General features: G+C 46.4%; 7 protein-coding genes across 7 annotated transcripts; 6 read left to right on the forward strand and 1 right to left on the reverse strand.

Moving 5' to 3' along the window:
• Positions 1 to 536: 536 nt before the first annotated feature.
• DFL_003615 (uncharacterized protein) lies at positions 537 to 1911 on the forward strand (the record flags this gene model as incomplete). The annotated part of the gene is made up of 3 exons (XM_067632578.1): positions 537 to 563; positions 634 to 866; positions 930 to 1911. 3 exons carry the CDS (start codon positions 537 to 539, stop codon positions 1909 to 1911), a joined length of 1242 nt encoding a protein of 413 aa, XP_067490833.1.
• Positions 1912 to 2828: 917 nt separating this feature from the next.
• Positions 2829 to 3391, forward strand: DFL_003616 (uncharacterized protein; the record flags this gene model as incomplete). Its single annotated transcript, XM_067632579.1, has 2 exons — positions 2829 to 2911; positions 2989 to 3391. 2 exons carry the CDS (start codon positions 2829 to 2831, stop codon positions 3389 to 3391), a joined length of 486 nt encoding a protein of 161 aa, XP_067490834.1.
• A 1685-nt stretch (positions 3392 to 5076) lies between these two features.
• DFL_003617 (uncharacterized protein) lies at positions 5077 to 8831 on the forward strand (the record flags this gene model as incomplete). Its single annotated transcript, XM_067632580.1, has 7 exons — positions 5077 to 5257; positions 5360 to 5808; positions 5872 to 6520; positions 6579 to 7279; positions 7350 to 8431; positions 8492 to 8585; positions 8643 to 8831. The coding sequence occupies 7 exons, from the start codon at positions 5077 to 5079 to the stop codon at positions 8829 to 8831; spliced, it is 3345 nt and encodes a 1114-aa protein (XP_067490835.1).
• Positions 8832 to 9408: 577 nt separating this feature from the next.
• Positions 9409 to 9687, reverse strand: DFL_003618 (uncharacterized protein; the record flags this gene model as incomplete). The annotated part of the gene is made up of 2 exons (XM_067632581.1): positions 9409 to 9448; positions 9521 to 9687. The coding sequence occupies 2 exons, from the start codon at positions 9685 to 9687 to the stop codon at positions 9409 to 9411; spliced, it is 207 nt and encodes a 68-aa protein (XP_067490836.1).
• A 2309-nt stretch (positions 9688 to 11996) lies between these two features.
• DFL_003619 (uncharacterized protein) lies at positions 11997 to 14402 on the forward strand (the record flags this gene model as incomplete). Its single annotated transcript, XM_067632582.1, has 5 exons — positions 11997 to 12137; positions 12232 to 12341; positions 12686 to 13600; positions 13671 to 13914; positions 13968 to 14402. The coding sequence occupies 5 exons, from the start codon at positions 11997 to 11999 to the stop codon at positions 14400 to 14402; spliced, it is 1845 nt and encodes a 614-aa protein (XP_067490837.1).
• Positions 14403 to 15940: 1538 nt separating this feature from the next.
• DFL_003620 (uncharacterized protein) lies at positions 15941 to 21632 on the forward strand (the record flags this gene model as incomplete). The annotated part of the gene is made up of 4 exons (XM_067632584.1): positions 15941 to 16095; positions 16154 to 16437; positions 16537 to 16812; positions 16885 to 21632. 4 exons carry the CDS (start codon positions 15941 to 15943, stop codon positions 21630 to 21632), a joined length of 5463 nt encoding a protein of 1820 aa, XP_067490838.1.
• A 1042-nt stretch (positions 21633 to 22674) lies between these two features.
• DFL_003621 (uncharacterized protein) lies at positions 22675 to 24276 on the forward strand (the record flags this gene model as incomplete). Its single annotated transcript, XM_067632585.1, has 7 exons — positions 22675 to 22771; positions 22825 to 22874; positions 22946 to 22990; positions 23116 to 23263; positions 23328 to 23408; positions 23485 to 23573; positions 23629 to 24276. 7 exons carry the CDS (start codon positions 22675 to 22677, stop codon positions 24274 to 24276), a joined length of 1158 nt encoding a protein of 385 aa, XP_067490839.1.
• Positions 24277 to 24449: the final 173 nt, after the last annotated feature.

Consider the following 24449-nt stretch of genomic DNA (forward strand, 5'->3'; position numbering starts at 1 on the left):
AGCGAACGGAGGTCGGGTCGCGCTCAGATTACTTTGTGGAGATCAAAACGTGACCACACTTCCTCTCCTCTTATGCATCTACCTAATCTACAGAGTACAAGGTATTTGAGAGGTTGGCGGATAAGTATCTGTACCTGAGATTAGTGCAATGGAACGGGCAATTTGTGGAGTCGTTAATGTAATTGTACATGAGGATCTAATCTAATCTAAGATTGGACACAGTATAAAGTCTTGGCAAGGCAAAGTGACGTTGGGGTTGTTCTGAGATTGTGTTGTTGCCCTCTCGACAAGCCGGCTTGTGATAATAACTGTTTCCTATATTCTCTACAAGTAATTATGGCCACGAAACCCCAGATTTGTGCCCCTCTTAGTCCCCTGTCCCTCTCTTTTTTCCATTTATTTTCCTTCCTCCAGACTACTTAATTAACTACACCATCCGGTCCTTCTGACGATACAATCATACTCCTTAAAGAATACCGTCGTTTTTATCCTGTTCCTTTCCTTCAGACGGCGGTGGCTCTCTTGGGGCCGAAGCCATGGTTTCACTATGGCCCTTTGGCGGCGTATGTACAGTACACTCTGGTATCTACATGAGAATAAACATCCTCGAGATGAGACTAACATTTCCCAAAGCAGGACAACTCTCCTGATGCCTTTGAAAAGAAACTATCCTCCCTCGCGACTCAGATACTCGACCACGAGAAGCGACTTATTCGTTTGCGAACCAGAGGAAGACGGATAAAAGGTCTCTGGACTCTCTACACGCTCATCGCCTGGGTGATTTACACTAGCATCCTCACTCTCGTCGTCAGGCTCGAAAATGCCAACATCTACCAGATAGGTGTCCTTGGAGGTTCCCCTTTCGTGTACGCACCAATTTACGTCTTCCCTTTAGTTCGGGACATGGTGGCTAATAGGTTGGTGTGCAGGGTCTACGTCATCCGTCAGAGCATTAAACGGTACTACGAGTGGAGGGTCCATAACGTGGAAACCTCGCTGGAGACATACCGTGAACAGCAGAAGGAGACCATCGAGAAGTTGAAGGCTGTCACAAAGTACGATTCCACTCAAGCCTTGTTGGACAAATACACCAAGACCTCTACTACCACCGGAGCCGAACCAAATTCCCCCCCTATACCGCAAGGGAACGGTCCCAATCAAGCACGCACCGAACCTCAACCTAATACTCCACCGGGAACTTTGAGGAAACGACATGGGCCGGCCCAGAGGGGTCAAAAGGGAAACACTGCAAGCCCCTCGCCAAGCCGTCTCCAGACAGAGCAGAGACATGATGATCGTCCTGGAACACCACTTCTACACGAAATCCCGCCGCACGAGCTCCCACCGCACGAATTTCCTCCACCAGAAGGATTCGCACCGGGTATCTTCCCCCCTCACATGATGGGTGGGATACCTCCAGTCATGGGCGGTATACCAATGGGCCAGTACATGCCCCCTCCACCCGAAGAACCGAGACAGCCGCAATGGTACGACCGTTTCTTGGATGTCCTCTTAGGAGAGGATGAAATGTCTGCAAAAAATCGTTACGCATTGATTTGTTCCAATTGCAGACAGGTCAACGGGCTTGCCCCACCAGGTACCACTAACATTGAAGACGTCCGGTACATTTGCGGCCGGTGTGGCGCGGAAAACGGCAAACCCAAGGTCAAGGAACTTATTGGAAAGGTTGCTGAGGAGCAGCAGCAGCAAGAGACGGCAGATGCTAAGACCACGAGGTCGAAGTCAAAGAAAAAGTCAAAACCCGCCAAGGGGGATAGAGTTGTGTATCAAGATGGCGAAGACGGAACTACAGACGGGGAATTCAGGGGCTCGGACTCCTCCGGATCTGGTATCGAGGAGGCTGTGGTAGTCAAGAAGAGGAAGGGTAGGCCAAGTAGACAGAAGGGATAGAGTCTATTAGTATCTCGGATGAAGATACTCTCTGTTAAAACATGTATGCATACCCCGGTCCCTCCCGAGTCATTCCCTTTGCAACCTTATCTTAAAGTTACAAGTTCTCACGATGGGATCTCGGGATCGTCAGGTACATAAATCGTTGGTGCTTTAACCAGTCTGTCGGAGTTTTACTTTAGTCGTTAGCCAAAAGTTTAAATTCGGTTGAACCTTCATCAAGATGCGATCAAAGTTGTTCGGTCGATCTGATACCCATAGATGGATTCCAGAGGATAGAGTTGGGAACAGACCCAATGCAGCGATCATATAAGCTCTAGAGGCTAAAGTTCCCCGGGTCTATAGCAAGACATATGTCATTGAACACAAAAGGGAAACCCAACCTTTTCATCAATTTCTCCGTCTAACTCTTAACATCTATCGTGAATACTCGGTTGAAAAGAGCATTTAAAGGAAGATGAATCCCCATCGGACTTGACCAAGGCTTAAGGGGCGGTACCGTATATCCTGACGTGAGACTTATCTTCGTTTCTGTTCATTCCACTGCATTATCATAGGCCTAGTATTATTTTATTTCACTTTGAAGCTTTTGTTCTCTCCCACTCCAGCGTAGCCCGTTCATCATATACCTCTTAACATTTTCGATATATCGTTAAGCGAAGAACCTCCCACTGCACCGGTGGTGCAGTCTCGTAACTCAACGGTGGATTTGGGTGAGAACAAAGAATGGAAGCAAAAATTGAGGCATAGTGCCAACAGGCTGCCTACCGACCTTTTCAAGATGAAACACCAGCAGTACCATGACTGCCGACCGTCTTCGGTAGATGCTGGTACACGGTACTCGGCGGGTTCACCCGTCAGTGGCGCATCTGTTACAGGCGCTGCTTCATCTAATTCATCGGGAGGCAGGAGGGGCAATGGAGTCGGCGTCGGGATCCGCATCAATAGCAGGGGAGGACTACGATGATCGAGGTGATGTCAAGCACTCTTCTGCTCGTATGTCCCTCCTCGCAGGCGCACCATCTCCAGCGTGTGGTGGGGGATTCGGGCATTATGACGAATACAATAACCACTCAGATGTCCGCTATGTTTCCAGCAATCACTTATCGAGAAGCTCTACGGTTACAGCAACGAGGACATGGATCCGATTGGTATGGATACTCCACCCGGTTCCGAAGAAATTCTCATGTCATCGAAGCTTCCACGCAATACATCCATCTTTCGTCCTTCCGAAGGGTGGGGTTTTGATGCTGAGGATGTATACCAAATGGATCCTACTGAAGAGAAGGAAAACGAGCCTGCGAAGGGGTTTAAATTCGACTTGTCGATTCGTAAAGCGGCGTATAGCGAAAATAAAACTAATAACGTCGCTATGACGGGCGTTGATCCTCTTGTAAATTCAAACTTGCGCCAACATCGCAGGCGCGGTACCGGATACTTCATTTATTCCGCTGCTCCACGATATCACCGAAGTTTCTAGTATTAGTAGCAGAGAGGCTACACCGGAGCTTATTACTGCTACTAAAACTCCTCTTCTGGAGGATGAGTATTATGCATGATCTATTGCCTTTATTGCTTTTCATTATATATTTTATAATCGCCATTTCTTCCTTTTGAAGTTGTTTACTATACTATACCCTTCATTCGCATGGTATGCATTGTATTGAAGCATGCATGGCGTTTGTGATGGGGTGTTATATTTGTTGTATTTTGTAACTTTCTAAAATGCATTTCCCCTCATATTCCCGTGCATAACGAGTTATTCCATTATATTATACTATCTTTAACAGAATTATTCTTTCAGTAAAAGCCGCAATCCTACAAGCCCCGTGTGACCACCAGCACCGTTATTGTGCGACCGAATGGACCGACCCTCTTGAACGAGCTCGGGTGCAATCTTTGAGCAGGGGTCAAACGTTACGAAGAGGTCATGCGGCGTAAGAAAGCGTGTCTGAACGATAAGATCCGCAGCGACCATGCTGAATAGGGCTGAGTTCCGGTTCGAAAACCCGCCTGACATTGGCTTGATTTCAACATTGGCACGATCTTTTTTTCCGTCTCGATGTTTCCCGTCGCTTTTAATAGAAGGGATGATATGATACGATATTGTACATACGCAGTATGTAGTATGATATCCGGATATCCTTTAGAATGATCATGATAGGTTGTCCCACGCTATGCACGAAATACCTTGGCGGCCGCCATGCTCATGCCGGCTTGCTTCTTGTCGAGGGCTAGGTTTGGGAGCGGAAGCCAATCAGAGGGCCTCTGGTGGCAGCATCCCGGCCCACTTCGCGTATCACCAAAAACATGCAGGCTGGTCGTCATTTCAGGTTTCCCGTTTCTGAGGACCGGGAAGGGCTGGGTTTTCCTCTTCCTTTCTCTTTTCTTTTCTCCGGTCTGAAGTTTTCATTGCATAATAATCTCTCATCCGAGAGCCGAAGTCGACGATATCTTCTTTGGAACTTGCCTTCGAGGGGTTCTTAAGGCCTTTTTTTCACGAATTAAATTGTTGTATGTTGACCTCTAATTCTCCCTGTTTAGATCCAATTCCATCAGTTTGTCCCTTCATTCCATCAGTCGATCTATGCATGTACCCATACACAATATACAGTAACCCCTCCCGCAGTAATATCATAGTCCTTGGGACGACTCCTAATCCGGCCCTTATTGTTCCCACCAAAGTCATCTGTCTGTGGCTTTGTAAGCCCTTTTGTCGTCTCTATGGCGGTGTTTTCCGTTATCAAACAAGAATTTGTATGAACGAACGACCTCATCTGACCACACCTCGTACTTGATAGTAGGAGATTCCATCATCCTAAATAGAAAAACTCGCCCCCGTCTGCATCTCTTCTGGTCACCGTAACGAGGCTCCGATTTAACCTCCTTACCATTTTAAATATCGTTCATGAATCTATGACGTCCTATTATTATCGTCCAACCGGTGACTTTCCATTCAGCGACTGGCCGACGGTTACACTCGTTAAATATTAAGGCATAACTACCGCTGCAAGCAAACCCACCACTTGTAAAAATTCGGTTTCCTTTTCTTTCTTTCTTTCCTTTTTTATATGTTGTGAAAAGAAGCATACCACCGTGTCGTGCTACGAGTTTTGAGAATAAAAGGTTGAAGGGGCTTGTTGAGCTATTTCATCTAAAAGGGTCATGGCGGAACCAGCCCGACCTGCCTCACCGGCAGGCAGCATTTCTACTATCCATGAAGAAGAACACGATGGTGAACAACCTGGACCTTCGGAGAGCACGCCGACTATAGCTACTACGACCACTCGGTCTGATCATCCCAAGGTGACGATTGTGGCGCCAGAAGACTACAGAGGAGATGAAGGTAGGCGCGTCTGTATTTATATCACATTATAAAGTTACCAAAATCGAATATTTTGAGGGATAGGACAGCTGAGGCTAACATTATAATTTGGTTGTAATATAGAGAGCATGCGTACTACGACTACTGCTAGAGAACGCCGAGATAGACCATCAGCACCACCTGTACTAAACCGCCCTACACCTACCCGACGACTGTCCAGCCATCGCAAGCATACCTACTCGGTAGACGATAACGAAGAAGAGGTTCTTGAGGACCAGAGACTAAAACACCAGCAGCAGCGGGTGGAAGCTTCAAGGGGGTCAATAAGCACAGGGAGAAAGAGTGGTGGTAGTGGTCCTGGATCATTGCGGAGAAGAGAGACTGGGAGCCTACCAGCAGCAGTTTCGGAGACCTTGTTGGAGGAAGACGCTTTGAGTCCTACAGCTACAAGACAAGCTGTTGAGCCTGCCGAGGATAATGAAGTTGAGGTGCTTCCTCTTGAAGAAGAAATGGATCAAACACCTGGAAGCGAGGAGGAGGAGCATGTGGAGGAGGGAGAGCAGACCTTGAAGGTATGATTACGTGCTAGTTAAGGTTTTATTTGGTGTAGACAGCTGATCTAACGGGTATAATAGGATCGTCAAGAAGCTATCAACGAGACCCACCCCTTCGGTGTCAAAATTTGGAAGTCTTCGCTATACAAGAAGGACCGTTCGGTGCAGAAACTCGCAGAGGAGGACGTTCACTCCGCCCCTGGAGCCCATATGGGCACGATCCAACAGATCGGTAATTTCATGTGGTCTTTAACAGTCGGCTGGTGGATGTCTGCCGTCGCCTTCGTAGCGGCAGCGATATGTTTCTTGACTTTTACAAGAAGCGGCAAAGAGTACTCGCGGCTTTTGCGGGGATTATCGAAGTACTTCCTCTATCCGTTCGGGCAGTATATCCAGCTTAGCCAAGACGAGAATTATCTGGACGAGGACCTAGGTGAGGGTAGAAGTATCAGCGAATACGAACAGTGGCAGGCAGGTGACATTGAGGAGGGTAGATTGTTCTTCGGGCCCCTTACACCGCATCCCTTGGTGGGACAAGGCCGGAATGGCTTGGATAACATTAGCGAGGCTGACTCGATCGATGGGTCGAACGAACGGACTGGCCTGATCAGTGGTGACGAAGTTGACTCGGGCAACCGACCGAACACAGGGAAGAGACGGAGACTGTTTGGGCGTGGTAAATGGACCGTAGGACGTGTTACGTTCTACATTCTGTTTTACGGGCTTATCGGTGAGTATCTATGCCTGATCTTTTTTTTTTTTTGGCTTTCCTAACTAACATTATGTAGGCCCAATGCTGTTTTTGGTCTCAACTATCTGCTGGATTATTGTTTTCACTATTCCGATGGCCCGCGTGAACGGAATACTTCTATCGCACCTCAGGAGACACCCCCTAGCACTATCGTTCCACTCTAGCCAAACACGTCGCTTGAGAGATGATCACTCACCAGTCCTGGTTTGCACGTACAGAGCGGTGGGGTGGAAATACTACAAGTATACAGTAGATGGTACTAATATCTTCCTCATCAACTTGATGCTGGTTGTGGTATTTGTAATTTTCGACTATTGGGTCCTGCACAAGATGTTCGACTACCACGGATTTCTCACGAGTTCTTCAACGCTGTTTGTGTTAGCCCTGTTGTCCATTATCCCGCTTGCCTATTTTATCGGGCTGGCTGTTGCTTCAGTGTCCGCGCAGTCATCGATGGGTCTAGCCAGTGTGCTGAACGCATTCTTTTCGACTATCGTCGAGGTCTTCCTATACTGTATTGCATTGTCACAAGGGAAGGGTAGACTTGTCGAGGGCAGTATCGTCGGAAGTATCCTGGCTGGTATTCTCCTGATGCCTGGCCTCTCGATGTGCGCGGGTACCGTGTTCAGGAAGACTCAGCATTTCAACGCTCAGAGTGCGGAGGCTACGATGACGATGTTACTGTTTGCTGTGATCGGAGCATTTGCCCCGACATTGTTCTATCAGATTTACGGAACGGTTAGTAACTAAATGGTGGGACTGATGATGATTAGGTTCATGGGCTAAGCTAACGAACTTGTGCTATTAGTATGAGCTGAAATGCCGTGATTGTGACGACGACGAGATGACGATTTCAAGAACGGAAGACTGTCGAAGGTGTTATTTTACGCAGCCTCCTTCGGTTGATGACCCATTTTACGCCAAAGCTGTTCAGCCGTTCTGTTACACGGCTTCGGCGCTTCTCGTCATGGCTTATGTCATCGGGTGTCTGTTCACATTGAAGACTCATGCACAGCTGATTTGGGCGACACCTGAGAAACCGCCTCACCCCCAACATTCTCAGTCGCAGAAGCCGCGACAGCCTAGCGAATCAGCTGGTAAACTCCCAGAAGCACAGCGTGTCAACGGTGCGACATCGATCCGGGAATCTCCTGTCTATAAGCGGGTGCTGGGTCAAACTTTGAATTCGGCTGGGTTGACTCGATTGTCCGCAGGATCTGCCCAGAGTTCGACACAGCAGCTGGCATCAACCCAGGAATCCGCCACTACAACAGGGCGTGCTGGAGGTTCTCGCGAGCCTGTACATTTGCCGCATCAGTTGCCCTTTGCATCGCTTTCCACAGCAGAAAATGAGTCCCTGGTTCGCGGGGTGGCTGAGATGGTTGCGACGGCTGCGGCTTCAGTGTCCGTAAACGCAGGATATCGGGGTGGTGAGGCTGGCGCGAGCACGGCTAGTTCCTCGGAACATCCAAAGAAAGTTTCGCAAAAAATCGCTGAGAACGCTGTCACTGAGGCCGCCGCGCACGGCGGCGCCGCAGGGCATGATGCGCCAAACTGGAGTCGCACAAAGAGTTTGGTTATCCTTTGCGGGGCTACGGTGCTCTACGCTGCTGTTGCGGAGATCTTGGTTAGCACCGTGGATGTTGTGCTTGAGAATTCGAATATTGATGAGAAACTACTGGGAATTACGTTGTTCGCTTTGGTGCCGAATACTACGGAATTCTTGAACGCTATTTCATTTGCGATGAATGGGAATGTGGCTTTGAGTATGGAGATTGGGTCGGCTTATGCCTTGCAGGTGTGCTTGTTGCAGATGCCGGCGTTGGTGGGATGGACTGCGTGGACCACTGGAAATGTTTTGGATCAGGATCGGTACAACAAGATGTTCACGTAGGTTTCCTTTTATTCTGGGTGATGTATTTAGGGATGGCTAATGGTCGGTGATGGTAGATTGATCTTCCCGCAATGGGATATGGTGACGGTTTTGCTGTGTGTCTTGATGTTGACGAACATCATCCATGAAGGGAAATCCAACTACTTTAAGGTTTGTTTAATGATTTCCGAAGGGAAGATAATATAAGGGCTAACTAAGATGAACTAGGGCTCCTTCCTATGTCTGTCATATCTGACTGTTATGCTCGGGTTTTATTACAGCGGATACAATTATCTTGCCGGGGGAGCTAACGAGAAGGCGCAAATGTTTGATGCCATGACTCGAGGAGGACAGTCAAGTTATTTCCTTGGGAATAAATACGGACATCCTTCGAACGGGTTGAGTGTTCAAGGGTAAATGTATCTTTTTTTCGCCCTCTCCCCGTCTACTCTTTTTGGGGTGAGAGAAGCGTTATTGTTTCTTGTTTGCAGTGTGTGTCTGTGCAAAAGGTATCGATCCATTTATCATACGTTTGTTGTTTTAAGCTTAGGTCATAAGTATCATATTGTGAGCTTGGGAAATGTGGTATACGTGTGTCTTCTGCATTATTAATATTCAACTGTATCTTATATTCAGGTTGCTTGCTTTCGATTTGTTTCCCATTTGATTTTCTGTTTTTGGAATTTGGTTTGTGAAGCTTGGCTTCAAAAGATGCAGTACCCTACCAGGCTAGCATGGCTTTTGTCCTTTTATCATGAGTAAGTATTTTTGCTTCGATGTGGGTATATTATTATGTCTTTTGCCCTGTTCATTGGCAAGCAGGCGTTATGTTCTATACGTACGTTGTATAGCCGTATGTATATCATATCAATAAAGGAGGAAATTGTATTGTATCTGTCACCTATTAGTTTTCAAGCTCTTATGGAGCGAATTTAAGGATTCTGAGGTAGATGTCGACGCTAATATTATATCCTTATATCACGAATTCTTCGATTTAAGTTAATATGACAGTAGTTAATATTGGCATTAATCGGCTTGGCAGAAGGAATAGATTTAACCAAGTCAGCACTTAGCGTCTATATATAGCTTCCTAAGGAAGTACTTACGAGTGTGTAAGGTATGGAATCGAACCGGGGAGAGCCCTGTAAGTATTTGGGTATTGGTGAACAGAAAAAAGCACAATGTCATTATCATTCAATTGTTGGTTGGGGTTGGTTGGGTATGTAAGTCCACGGTTTGTGGTGCGTCTGGAGGATTCTATTGGGTCCTGCATAACAATCCTCTTACCAGAGTGGTTTTGCGGCACAGATTGGGATTAATAATTACAAGATATCTAATTTACATTATCTAGATTTTGAGGATAGTATAATACCTAAGTACCTCGTACACATTAGTCTCGTTCCCAGACGCCCATTGGCCACAAGTATCTCATGGTACTGTATATTGTGGCTGGTTTCGTTCCAGAGATACTCCGGTTGGCGAATGTCGAACTCAGACCTGGCGGTTCGGGATCGTAAGGACCGACTTCCGCCCCGCTTTTTTCTAAGAAAGAGAGAAACAAGGAAGAGAAGGAGAACACTCAGGCCAGATGTTTAAATCTATTCCTGCCAAGGATTTGGGCCGTATTTCGATCGATATCTGCAGGTGTCGGGCACTCGGGCGCCAAAAAAGGACATAAGTGCAAGTATCTTTTTTTTTATACCGAGAGGTAGCCAAAAGTCAATACAATCAGTAAACCTTAGTGAGGGTACATGTTCATGACATGCTTGGACTAATCCTTGCAAATTCGAATTCGCGTGAACTCGAATTATTAGGGACACACCAAAAATAATCCGTAGAAGGACGCTAGAGGGCTTGCAAATTCGCGCTGAGGTAAAAAAAATAAGATCCCATACTAATCTGTTCTTCTGTAGACTCAAGGATAACATATTTGAAGTAGATGCTTCCAGCCTCTTAATGAAATCGCGGGTAGATAGAGTGGATGTTCGCAGATAGATTAAAGTGACTGGGTGAAATGCACCCCGCTTCGCATACATACATACACCCGGACATCCTTCACTTCACTATCTTAGAGAAGAAGAAGAAAAGTGAGGTAACTGATGGGACTGTTTGTCCCTTGTATTGTGTATGGTGTAAACATGGGCCTTTCCATCCCATCACATCATAGCCATAGGAGGAACAAGGTTTAAATTCAGGAGCTCGAGCTTGTGCGGGGTGCTCATGAAGGGCAGGTGGGCCTCTTTCTCGTCCTAACAAAATCAGGATATCTTCATCTTCACACACATATTGTAGGTAGGGATATACGTACTAAGATACCTACCAGAAGTACTTACTTACATACCTCGAGTACCTGAATTATATAGTGAATAAGATAGCTAAGCAGGTACCTGTTTGGCGAAAAGTGAATGTGATCGGGTGCCCAAACGAGAGGCTGGTTCCTGCGCGAAAGCGGGCATTATGACAGGGCAAAGCAAGGCAGGCGAGGAATGCTTTTTGACGAAATCATTCTATCTCTCTTGTATCCTCTGTTCTAGAAATTTTTTTACAAACTTCGACTGTCGGTTTTTTATCTTTTTTTCAAGTACTTACTTATTACTTTATTCATGCATGGTTGTGCATCGTTGAAGTTGTAGTTGATGGGTCCGGTTCTAGCGCTTATAATTACAGCCTACCGTATAAGGCACCTTATATAGCCATTCTACTATACTCTACTGCCCTACAGGACTACTGACTACCTCCCAAGGTACCTTACCTTCAATATCGAAGACTCTGCGTCCATCCGTCCGTATCATCTCCTCTTCATCATCAACCTCTCGTCTACACCAACAGACATATCTCGAACTGGGAACCCACATACAAAACAAAGTGCACATACCCATACCCACATTCATCATATCATATGCACGACCTCCAGGTCTAGCGCTGAAACAAGCGTGTGAAGAGGGTATTCCTGCCTGGAACAAAAGCGACCCGCAGCATCGGATCCCGTTGATTACGCTATTCGCCAGATTTTTATTCCCTCCCAACCGATACTGGGGGACATAACTTAAGTACTAAAGCCAAACTACGTACAATTTAAACATATCTCTTGACAAACAGCCTGCTTTGCCAAACGGACAGACAGGACAGACACATTCCTCCTTGAGCTGCTGCTAGCACATCGAGGTCCGCTTCTAATCGATAACTCCCCCATTCTTCCTCGCTTCCCTTCGCTCTTTCACTTCCACTTCTGTCTCCCTCGCCGTCTCCCTCGCCGTCCATTCCATATATCCTTCCGCTTCTACAGTATTCTCCGAAACCCCGAAATACTTCAATTCCGACTCTTGGTTTTCCCGTTCTTCCCGGATACGGAGAGCCCCTCATCGTTTCAAAACCACCACTCCTACTACTACTACTACCGCCACCACTACCACCACCACTATTTACAGACACCTTATTCCTCTTCGTCGTCTTCTCCTTTTCTTTTTTACTTAGTTTTTCGACTATTTTCTTGGGTAGAATTTAGGGTGCTGCCTTTTCTTGGGTCAGCCCTTTCCCATAAAATTCACCGTGTTCACCCCGCCACAAATCACGTATCTCAAGATGGAACAGCCGGCAGTCAGACCGCAGCTTACGAAAACCGTGCCGACAGTTCAACAACATCATGTCCAGACCCCTCAGCAGCATCAGTCGCAACCCGGCGCTGTGGCGACAGATTCCCTTGTCAATGGGGACTTGAAAAAGGTACCCTCTTTTTTTCGCTTTCTCTCTTAACTGTCTTTTGGTTTCCATTATTTTTGTCTTCATTTTTTTTTTTGCTGACAACATGGCTCTTCAGGGCCAGAAGAGAAAGGGCCAAGAATTACGACCTATCATAACGGCCGACGGCAAGCCAGTTGTCGGGGAGGCTGATAGCATAGCTCAAGTCCAGTACATCGCGGCGAACCCGTAAGTCACAGTCGCCTCACTCGAGTTCTTTTTTTTTTTCCCTGTTTGGCATTCTTTAAATAATGTCCCCGAAAAAAACGCCTATTTTTATATCCTCCCTAAATCACAAATTTGCTTCTCGTTATCGTTGAACCCGAGACACGCAAAACGTGGATACTTCAGGATCCGCGAATAGCTCTCGATCTCCGATCTCCTTCTCCTCCCCGTTCGAAAGCCACCATGTCTTTAACTTTACCTGTTTGTCCTGGCCTCGCTTCTACAGCAGCCCCCGGAGTTTTAAACTTTTCTCTAGCAATTCCTCCTCCAGCAATCACGTACACTGACATCATGAGAAATAAAAAAAGGACCCTCGCTGAGCCTTCAGATGGCCCCCCGTCACAGGCGTATAATACCACGGCCGCTACCCCGGAATCCCAAGCCAGGCAACAATCAGACGACTCGGAGGAGGAAAATGAAGTTACAGCCGATGAGGAGGATTTCGAAGACTACTGCAAGGGAGGTTATCATCCGGTGGAAGTCGGCGAGCAATTCAAGGATGGGAGGTATACGGTCATAAGGAAGCTCGGTTGGGGTCATTTCTCCACCGTCTGGCTCTCTAGGGACAACGAAACTGGTCGACATGTTGCCCTAAAAGTGGTGCGTAGTGCTGCACATTACACGGAAACAGCATTGGACGAAATCAAGTTACTCCAAAAGATCGTTACCGCGAAGCCGGATCACCCTGGTAGGCAATTCGTGGTCTCGCTACTGGATTCATTCGAGCATAAGGGCCCGAATGGGACTCATGTGTGCATGGTATTCGAGGTGCTTGGGGAGAACCTTTTGGGTTTGATCAAGAAATGGAATCATAGGGGAATTCCAATGCAACTTGTCAAGCAAATTACAAAACAGGTGCTCCTGGGCCTTGATTACCTGCATCGGGAATGCGGGATCATTCATACGGATTTAAAACCGGAGAACGTGCTCATCGAGATTGGAGACGTGGAGTCGATTGTGCGGCTCGTGGAGGGCGATACGGCGAAGGTCAATGGGGATAAAACGAAACCAGAGAGGCCTTCGAATAGGAGACGGAGGCGCACCTTGATAACTGGTAGCCAGCCGCTGCCATCACCCGTAGCGACAACATTCGGCTCGAACCCATTCTTTGTCCCGAAATCGAAGACACACAGTCATAGCTCGTTAAGCACATTTATGGATTCGTCGGACAGCTCGACCCATCTGGATCCAGAGTCCGCCAACAAAGCAAGAGAAAAAACCGCGTACGTTTTAGAGGGCAAATTCTTTTTAGTGGTGGTGGGGTCAATGTGCTAATATGAAATATATCTACAGAGAACTGCTCACAGGTGCTATATCCGGAATCAACCTCGAAAAAGCTACGGAAGAATCGGAACAAACCCAAGAAACGCCCTTCCCGAATGATATGATCAAAGTGAAGATTGCGGATCTTGGAAATGCCTGCTGGACAAATCATCACTTCACCAACGATATCCAGACCCGGCAGTACCGCTCGCCCGAAGTTATTCTAGGCGCAAAGTGGGGTGCCAGCACGGATACTTGGAGCATGGCATGCATGGTAAGGCTCTTTTGATGGAGGCGAATCGGGAATAGGAACTAAACTGTGTCTAGGTATTCGAATTGATAACCGGCGACTACCTTTTCGATCCCCAGCAAGGAACGAAATATGGTAAAGACGATGATCACATCGCACAAATAATAGAGCTGTGTGGTAATTTCCCACGGCATCTATGTATGGCAGGGAAGTGGTCCATTGAAATCTTTAACAGAAAGGGCGAACTCCGGAATATCCACCGACTTCGCCATTGGGCTCTCCCCGACGTTCTTCGCGAGAAATATCATTTTAGCGAAAAAGATGCGAACGAAATTTCCGATTTCTTGTTGCCCATGCTTGAACTTAATCCGGAGAAGCGAGCGAACGCTGGTGGGATGAGCGGTCATCCATTCTTAGTGGATGCGAAGGGACTCGAAACCCTCAAGTTAGATATCCCTGTCGGGTCAAGAGGTGGAATAGAGGGATGGAGCAGTGAAGTAAAGAAAAGATAGTTAATTACACTGAATTTGCCTGGGTTTTATGTGGAGGAGCTGCCAGTTAGCGATATTTTTTGATGGCTCTCTAATCCGAATTCCTCCCCCAGACGCCTTTTATTCCTCTTTTTTTACATTTGTTTATTATGTGGCTATGAGGAGTCTCTTTTGTCATAATAAATACTATGAACAGGGCCTGCAAGAGGAAATCCTTTTTTTTTTCTATTTTATTATTATTCCCTTTGTTATTTATTTTCTTTTCCTCTCCTACGAATAGCGCGATCAGATATGATAAAGAAGGGGACATCGGATTTACGACCACGATCATTATATTTTTCCTTTTCCCTTTTTTTTTTACACAAACTGTTTTTATAGCTTACTAGACTTTCAATTCTCTTGTTCACCTGTCATCATTGACAGATTATTGGACCTACCCGGGGTCTTCTCTTCTCATTCAACAGACTCCCTTTCTTGGCCCTTTCCTTTACTTACCGTGGAATCTTGCAGGACCCCAAGTCATTCGCTATCAATACCTGGAAAACCGGCGTTACCACCTTCGCCGTTGGGTTTATTGTTTTTCCGGTTGTTTTTCTTTATATTACCGCTATACTATATAACGAGCTGTACTGTGAGTAAATGAGTGCTTTTGGAGACGTTATATAGCTACATGAGATCAGCCACTCGAATCTTCCTGTTTTTTCTTTCTTCTTTGATACATGCAGACAGAAAAAAAAGAGAGAATACGATGATATCAATGGCTTTGGCTTTGGCGATTAGGATGCATGGAATAGTGCCTGCCTACTTAATAGATGGCCCCCTTCAAATGTTGTCTTTTTGCCAGGTTGGTGGGGAAGTACCTGGTTGGAACGAGGGGAATTTGGCCAACGGCAATATCGGATACTTCGTCTTATTTTTTTTATATATGTAACTGACCAGTCCTACGTACCCGGAGTGGGTTGTATATGGGGAGTTGCATGATTTTGATATCGAGAGGATATGATGTGAATGAAATAGATTAGTGGCCAGCCACAGAAGGCAGACCTTGTCCTTTTTATACGGAGGCAAGGCGTTACACAGACTACATAAATCTCAGCGGTAGATCCAAACTAAACGGAGCGAGCTAGAGAATATACGGGACAGCCCGCAGCTTGGCTATAGGATTTGGGTAATTACCGTGACATAAAATCGACCCTTTTTCTGCACTGTACGTCTTGCGGACCCTGCACAATCTACCGAGTAAAAGAACCGACAAGGCATGTTTGAAAGGGAACGACCTTTTTTAATTTGTCAATTGCCGGTCGGTTAGTGATGACGATGGGGCCCGGGAGGCTCCTTTTTTGTCACGAGTATAGTATGTTATGGCGGGGCAATGCAAGTGCCCTCAAACATTCAAGGTGTCAGGCTTTTGCGCCTTGATGGATACTCTATACGAGATATATAATACAAGGCTGGGGTGTAAGTATCTCTTTGATTTCGAGTCTTTGATCGGGCTTTGTTATTTTCGGATACTAATTGACTTTTTCATTTTAGAAAATTGGGAACAGTTCTAGCTGAAAATGAAGGCACTACGGCGTCGACAGACGATGCCGGACTCTGGCGACGAGTCGGACTCAGACTCCGATAGCAGCGTCCTTTCTAAAGCAGGCACACAAAAGACGGTGGTTGGAAGTATTGATTCAGATGGGAATCCAAAGGGAAATGTTAAAAATACGCATGTATTTCAAGTTCTATCAACTTACCTTCTAAAAACTAACAAAACTTGTGATAAGTGGTCTCGATAAACTCTGGAACCTCGCCCTTCATCGCCTCGATGAAAAGAGTCGAAGCCAGGTCATCCACGAAGGTCAAATCACAGCAAGTCAAAACAACACATTCCGGCTTCTCCTCGATGGCATTCAACGGCAACAGAATGCGGTCGTTGATTCCCGGTTGGCGTATACAAAAAAGAGTGGGGAGAAGGTGTATGTTAGGGATAAGATGGAAAAGGTAGTGATGTGGTTTACTAAATCCCGGGTTTTTGAGTTTGGAAGTGCTCTGAGTGAGGTTTCTATTTGTGAGTTTTCCTTCTTGCTTTGCTGGCCATATATTGTATCGTATTATTTTCGTATTACCAGTAGATATTTGGGAGTTATGGCTAATAAATGGTGAATAGATGCTGCTATTCCATGGGCGTGTATTAGTACTATATTCACCATGGCAGAACATCATATGCAAGCTGATAGAGATGTCATGGAAGGAGTTGAGGATGTATCGTACATGATTGCTCGATATACCCATTACCATGATGCATACCTTCAAGGGGACGACAACGAATATGATGAAATTATGAAGGAGAGGCTTGAAGAAGCTGTTGTCAATACTTTTACGGCCGTGCTCGAGTTTTTGTCGCAGGTTGTTAGGTTTTATAAGGGGTCTGAGAAGAGGAGAAGTAAGTGTTCCTTTGGCTGGGGAGATATCTAGACATGAATGCTTTGGCTAATGTTTTGGTGTGTCTTTATAGAGCGTATGCTGCACGCTTTCAAAGCGACTTCGATTAGTACTATGGTCACAGAGTGCATGAGGAAGGTGACGATAGAAGATGACGAAGTCGTCAAAACCATTGCGGTGATGGATACGGATTATCAAAGAAAGACGAGAGCGTTCATGGACGTTAATTTTACAGACATGCGGAATGTTCTGATGAGCATCCAAGCTCAAGTCGACAATTTCAAATCCATGATTGAGGGAGACGATAAAAAGCTACAGGAAATCGTCGGTAAAATTATGGATGCGATAGTTCCGAAAGTCGAGCCGATTGAGACTTTGAAGAATTGGCTTGGTGGATGGGTTATCGATGATACCTTTCGGGATGCTAATGATGTAAAGATGGAGAATACCTGTCGGTGGTTGTTGGAGAGGGATGAATACATCAAGTGGAAGCAGCAGTCAACTGGTGAGACAAAGTTGCTGTGGATATATGGACCCCCTGGGTCTGGGAAGAGTGTTTTGTGTAGCGCCGCCATCAAGGATTTGAAGGATTCCCAGCTGGGTGCGCATAATGTTGCATTTTTCTTCTGCGCTGCTAGGTTCGAGAATACGAGGGATCCGGAGAGTATAGCTCGATCTTGGGTGCAGCAATTACTTCAAGACGACTTTGGGCATCGAGAAGCGAGTGAATATTATGTCAAGCAGAAGGCGGGGACGAGAGCCTCCATGCACGATGTATGGGAGCTTTTCACGAAGATTACAACGAAGATGGAGGATTGTATTTGTGTGCTTGATGGGCTGGATGAGTGTTTCAAAGTGGGTGCGACGATGGCACATAAGGCCACTGCGAATCGATGGTTGGATTTCCTAGCGAAGTTGGAGAAGCATTCGAAGGGGACTAAAGTCAGGTTATTGCTGGTTAGCAGGGATGAACTAGATATTCGACAAAACTTGGCTTTGTGGAAGTCTCACGGAGCCGTCGCCCCGATACAAGTTACGGAACTAGAGGTTAAGAGCGAGTACACATGGTCCGATATCCAACTTTTTGCGCAGAAGAGCGTGCAGGATGCTGTTGCCTACGCCGACCCGCCGGTTTCGAAGGATGTTATTCTCAAGCTGAGTGATTTGGCATCAAATAAGGCCAAGGGAATGTTTTTATACATTACTTTGCTGAAGAATCGGCTTGAGCAATCTATCATCAACGGACGGACGGAAGAGAGTCTTTACGAGGCAGTAGACGAGTTAGGAGATTACGACGAGGCTTATGGACGGATTTTGGATATGATTCAGGCGTATAAGGGGGAGAGGAGAGTTAGAGCAGAAGCAGTGTTACGATGGGTGTTATTCGCAGCACGGCCACTGCAGATGCAGGAGTTGGCTGAGGCACTTGAAGCGGCGATGTATACCAGTAACACTGGATTGCGACAATATCAGAATGCGCGGGGGTCACTCGTGGCGCCGGAGAAGCTGACGTCTGGGTACTTTCAGCAGATTATATCGCTTTGTGGGTCCTTTGTGGTATCTTCCGAGAAGGCCGGTACTTCGGACTTGCTGAAGACGATAGACTTTGTACATTTTACGGCCAAGGAGTTTTTATTAGCGCCCTCTGATTCGGCCGATATTTATGGACGGGAAGGGTTTCATTTTGAGGATGAAGCGAGACATCAAGTTATCCTCGCGGAGATATGTTTACGATATCTTTGCAGTGAAGAGTTTAAGAAACCGTATGCAAAAGTTACGCGGATGATTTTAGATGAGAAGAGAGCTGGGCTCCGGTTTTTAGATTATGCGACTTCATTCGTTTTCCAGCATATACAAAATGCAGGGAAGGCAGCTTTGGAGGAAAGGAAGGGGGCTCAATTGCTTTTGAATAGGTTCTTTGGGGGCCATTCAGAAAATTGGTATCTTTGGGCATACTTCTATGAGATGAGAGATGACGGTGGGGATCGTCTGGAGGCTGCACCGGCAGAGTTCGACTTCGATGTATTCAAACCGGCGAGTAAGATGTACTATTGTGCATTGTTTGGATTGGTGGATACCATGAAGCATTTGCACAGTATCGGTGCGTCTGGGGATTTGGATGCCCCCACTGGCAAATATGGAACGCCGCTCCAAGCTGCTATTACGAATAAACATGAAGAAGCGGCGAATCTACTTCTGGAATGGGGTGCAAATCCGAACGTTAAAAAGCAGAACGATAATGCCTTGCATGCGGCCGTCAGAACGAGTGCATCGAATACGGTTCAGCTGTTATTACAGCATGGTGCAAAGATTGATGATGATTTATTGCTGCAGGCTTTGAAGAGTAATGATTTGGATATCTTCCATCAACTTTGGACGCAGATTGAGAAGTCTGGAAGCAGGATTCAGAATAAAGAGGCGCTGTTGTATGAGGTTGTGAAGGAGGCCGGTGTAGAGGCTTTTGTTAAGTTGCTACTTAAGTCTGGGACGAGTATCGTTCAAGCAGGAGCAGGGGGCAATACACCGCTTCACGAGGCGGCGATTCACTGTAGGGTTGAGAATGCGAGGTTGATACTTAGGGAGGCACACAGGAGGGTTTGCTTGACTAGTGTTTTGGAGGCTCAGATTGGATTCGATCGAACACCGCTTTGGTGCGCTGCAGCGGCTGGGTCGATTGGAGTTGTTGACCTACTGGTGAAGCACGGGGCGGATCTATTTACTTTCGATGGCGACTGCCAGAATGCGATGCATGTGGCAGCATCACGCGGGCATTCGCATATGATATCGTACTTGGTTAGCGCTGGGTTTGGTGTTAACGACTGTGATAAGAATTGGCGCCAGCCGCTGCAGCTTGCGGTGCGTGGCAGTCACTACGAAGCAGTGAAAACACTAATCGAGCTTGGTGCTTTGGTTAATGCGAAGGATAAGGGGGGATGGTCGAGCCTTGAGGCGGCGGCGGCGGTTGTGGGGGATAGTGTCGAGATGGTGAAGTTGTTATTAGATAATGGGGCGGATATTGAGTCTCAGGATGAGGGTGGTATCTCGGTTTTGGGTCGGGCAGTTATTGTTGGGAATAAGGAAGTTGTGAGGGAGTTAATGGCTAAAGGGGCAAGTATTGATACGAAAAATAATCTAGGACAGAACGTCTTACATGAATGTGCGAGGCACGGGAGACCTGAGATGCTCAAATGGTTTATTGAAGCTGGAATGGCTTCCGAAGTCGATACCCTGGATCGGAGTATTGGGATGTCGCCGTTGTATTTGGCGGTTGATCAGGGGCACCCGAATATGGTCAGAGAACTTATCAAGTACGGTGCAGATGTCAATGTTGAGACTGCTGAGGGGTTGTGGACGCCGCTGCATGAGTCTGTGAAGAAAGGGTATTTAGAGATTACGGAGATGCTCTTGAGAGCCGGCGCTGATCCCAATGCAGCCAGCGATGATGGGATAACATGCTTTCATTGCTGCTGGCGAACCGGGTCTGTTTCTTTGGCATCACTTTTGCTTTCTCATGGAGCGGATATCAATGCGAAGCGGAAAGATCAGTTTACAGCGTTGCATTATGCCTGTTTCGAGGGCCGGCGTGAATTGGCAGAGTTTTTAGTCGCGAATGGTGCTAATATGGAAGACGAGACGAGGGAAGGGTTCTCGCCGCTGCAGTTGACAATGATGAGAAATCACTGGGGTATCGCGGATCTGCTCATCAAGAATGGTGCTGATGTGAACCACAAGGATAGGAAGAGCTGGACGCCATTACACCGGGCAGCGAGCATAGGTCATACACATATTGTCGAGATGTTGGTGGCCGTGAAGGGCATCGATTTGGAGGCACGCAATGACCAGTTTACGACGGCGGTTAATGAAGCTGTGAAGAATAATAGGCACAAGGTTATCGGAATTTTGGCAAAAGCGGGGGCGAACTTGGAAACTACATCGAACAATAATCCTCGGCCGTTGCTTTTCGAGTCACTTTTCAAGGATGTCAAGTGCCTAGAGGCACTCCTAGTAGCTGGGGCGTCCATCTGGGTCAAAGATCGATACGGCTCTAGTTGTGCGCATACGGCTGCGTTTAATGGAAAGCCCGAGCATCTGGAGCTGATTCTGCGACATTTGGAGGTTAAGTATCCTGGTCGCAAGGACGAGTATCTCGATGCCAAGAACAAATGGAACCGGACTCCGTTGATTGATGCTTGTATCGGCAATCATATTAATTGCATTGATTTATTAATGAGATATGGAGTCAACGTCAATACCCGCGGGCAAAGGAGCGATTTGAGGCCTATAACGGTAGCAGCGGAGCTAGGGCACCATGAAGTGGTGATACAGCTCATGAAATCGCCTCAGATCAAGTTCGATGAGGAGGTTGGAACGTCCACAGCCCTTCACTGGACAATTTCCAAAGCGATGCCGGAAACTACCAAGGCCCTCATTGCTAATGATTTGAAGAAGTCGATTATTGATCATCCTGGGTCTGGGGGGAACACACCACTGATCGAGGCTGCAGTCCACGGTAGGCCATTTATCACGCAGTGGCTGATAGATGCTGGAGCGGATAAGCAGAAGCGTTGTAACTATGGTATGACGCCGTTACATTATGCTTCTTGGCGGGACCACCTGAGAACTGTAGATGTTTTGATTAGGAACGGAGTGGACTTGGAGGCTGTGGATTTTCTGGGAAGAACACCGTTGACTTGTGTGATTGATCTAAAACGGGAGTTCCGCGGCGAGAAAGAGGGAGATACGGTGAAATTACTGATAAATTCTGGGGCTAAGCCACAGAAACCAAGGAGTGTAGACCTCGAGTATTACCTTATGAGCTAGTAAACTAAGTCGTAAGTCGAGGCAGCTAGTGAAACGCAACTGTTTGAGTAACTTTGTTGCATTTTGTTAAATTTAACTATAAACGCCTAGAGTAGTAGCGCAGCTAAATTGAATTATATAATGTATGAAACGGGATTGCAGGGCCTAGTTGATAGAGCTAGGTCTTTATCCTAATTAAATCTACACATATACTTACACTCTCGGAAATCTTCTTAGCTAAGGACTGCGCCATCGAAGATACTCAATATTCATGTTTTGAAGACCTCGAAAAAAAAGATTCGGCGGAGTCTGGTTTGGTATATGAATCCACTAGTAATATCAAAGCCAATTGATTTAGTTAATAAAAGGAATAAGAGGAACCTTTATGGATAAAAAAAAAAAAAACACAGGTATGAGGATATATGGAGATGTTATTATCGTAGGTAATCTCTCGAGTCGATTAGATTGCTAACTCAAATTGCAGCATTGCCTGTGCGTTGTCGATGGATACGATTACCGTCTTAGGTTCCAAGAAGATGGCGAGAAACAAATATTAATAGATGGAATTCTTCGGCTTCTAGGAGCATGATCAATGATACCTTTTGGGATCTTTGACGGGGTAAATTACATAATGGAAGGTACTACAGCCCCATATATACTAATTCTTTTGAGAGATTTGTGCGGGAGGGGCCACGTTCTTTTGCGAAGTTTTTGCGGGAATGCTAACAGCCACGGGCCCCGCGCCCCGCGGCAGCCTAATCTGCCAGATCTGGGAACCACATCGGTGCTACGTATCTCTTGGACATTCGCCACTTGTTTGCAAATCCGATTCGAACATTCTGGACCAGCTGGTGTCTCGTAGAACGAAAATCCTGAGCTCGGGAGCGCAATGGGAAGTTGCCGAAATTTTACAGGTGTATAAATGGAGCTTCTCCCCAAGAATTAACTACAAGCTTTCGCTTCGGCTTGCATTCGAAAAGTTCTCGAAGTTAACCGACACTAAATATAATACGACAATCCAACAAAAGGCAACACACTTGTTCGATACATATTACTTCCGAAGATGGCGAAGGGAAAATTGCACTTCCACCTGTCAAAGACGAGGAGGTTGTCAATTATCATTGGGATATCTCTGTGTTTTTTCATCACCGAAATATCCAGTGTGTATGTCCGCAAAATCCTCAAGATGCATCATTTGACTAAGATTGAATAGTTGGGTTCTATACTGGGTCTCTGGCGCTGGTCGCTGATGCCTTCCACTATGTATGCACCTGATACTCATTCCGTTTAAACGCTCCGGCCATACAAGGAATCCATTCTCACACATTCTGAAGCTCAATGATCTCATCGGGTTCGCTGTGCAACTCGTAGCCTTTAAGGTTTGTGGAATCCATGGTGCCCTTGTGCAACTATTGTACCTGCGCATGCAGTTGCGCAGCAATCACATGTTGTGGAGTCGTAGCTAACGCAATTATTGTACTTCGTGGTACCTGTTTAAAAATAGATATCGGAGAGGACCGAGTCGCCGAAGGAGCTCTCTTTTGGCTGGCAACGGGCAAACCTGCTCGGGGCTTTCTTCAATGGAGTGTTCTTACTTGCTTTGTCTGTCAGCATCTTTTTGCAGTCGATTGAACGGTTTATCGCGATCGAAGGTTAGTGTTCCCTTGGTGATACTCATATCAGGCTCTTGGTTTCTAACTACGGGGGATTACGCAGAGGTTCAAAACCCAAGACTTATCTTGATCGTGGGGTGCATTGGGTTGACACTCAACATAATATCGGCCTTCTTCTTGCATGGTATGTCTGATATCGATCACAACAGCTTAGCATTACTGTATATCGGAGCTCCGAAGCTAACTCTATATTTTCATAGACCACGAAGAAGAAGTTAAGAATGTTATCGATAATGGTGGCGAGAGCGTTGGTACCACCGAGGCCCGTCGAAACTCGGTACAGTTAGCTGTATGTCTAGAGAACCAGCTCCCGGAAACATATGTTGCCGCTGACCAAAGATTAGGAGATTCAGCAGTTGCATAATCAACACCGACACGAAACTTCGCCAGCCGATCAATCCCAGAAACAATATGATCTTGGCATGATGGGCGTGCTACTTCACGTTATTGGAGACGCAATTAATAACATTGGCGTCATCATTGTCGCCCTAGTTATTTGGAAGGCCAAATCGGAAAAGAGATACTATGCTGACCCTGCAATCAGCTTATTTATCGCAGTTATGATATTCTTTTCAGTCATTCCATTGGTGAGGAAGACCGGTATCATTCTTCTTGATACCGTACCCACTGGCGTAAATCCACAGGACGTTCGCTACGACCTGGAACAGGTGCCTGGCGTAATCTCAGTCCACGAATTACACATCCGAAGGTTAAATCAACGAAAAACGATAGCTTCAGCGCATGTTGTCGTCTCGTCGAGGGTCTTGGAAAACTTTGTGGAACTTGCAAAAGTTTTAAATGAGTGTCTTCATGCTTATGGGATACATTCGGCGACATTGCAGCCAGAGCTAGCAGATGAGGGTTCTGAAGGAGGTGATACTGCGAGTATTAGCTCTACTCAGGGGCTGAGAAGAAGAAACACAAGCAGCCGGCCTATTTGTAGGATAACTTGCGGGACTACTACCTGTGAAGCCTTAACTTGCTGTAACTAAACAGCGACTCATATTAGGGGAATGTTACCAGGGGTATTAAGTGAAGGAACTTTAGATATATAATTAATTAATTGAAGGGGACGGGGCCATTGCTTGCGAGTTGTGATTTCAACATCTAGATATCGGTTGGAGCAAAATCCAAGCGCTGGTATTTTGAGTTTCTGCATTAGTGT

Source organism: Arthrobotrys flagrans (genome assembly GCF_004000055.1).
Source record: "Arthrobotrys flagrans strain CBS H-5679 chromosome Unknown unitig_0, whole genome shotgun sequence".
NCBI classification, from domain to species: Eukaryota; Fungi; Ascomycota; class Orbiliomycetes; order Orbiliales; family Orbiliaceae; genus Arthrobotrys; species Arthrobotrys flagrans.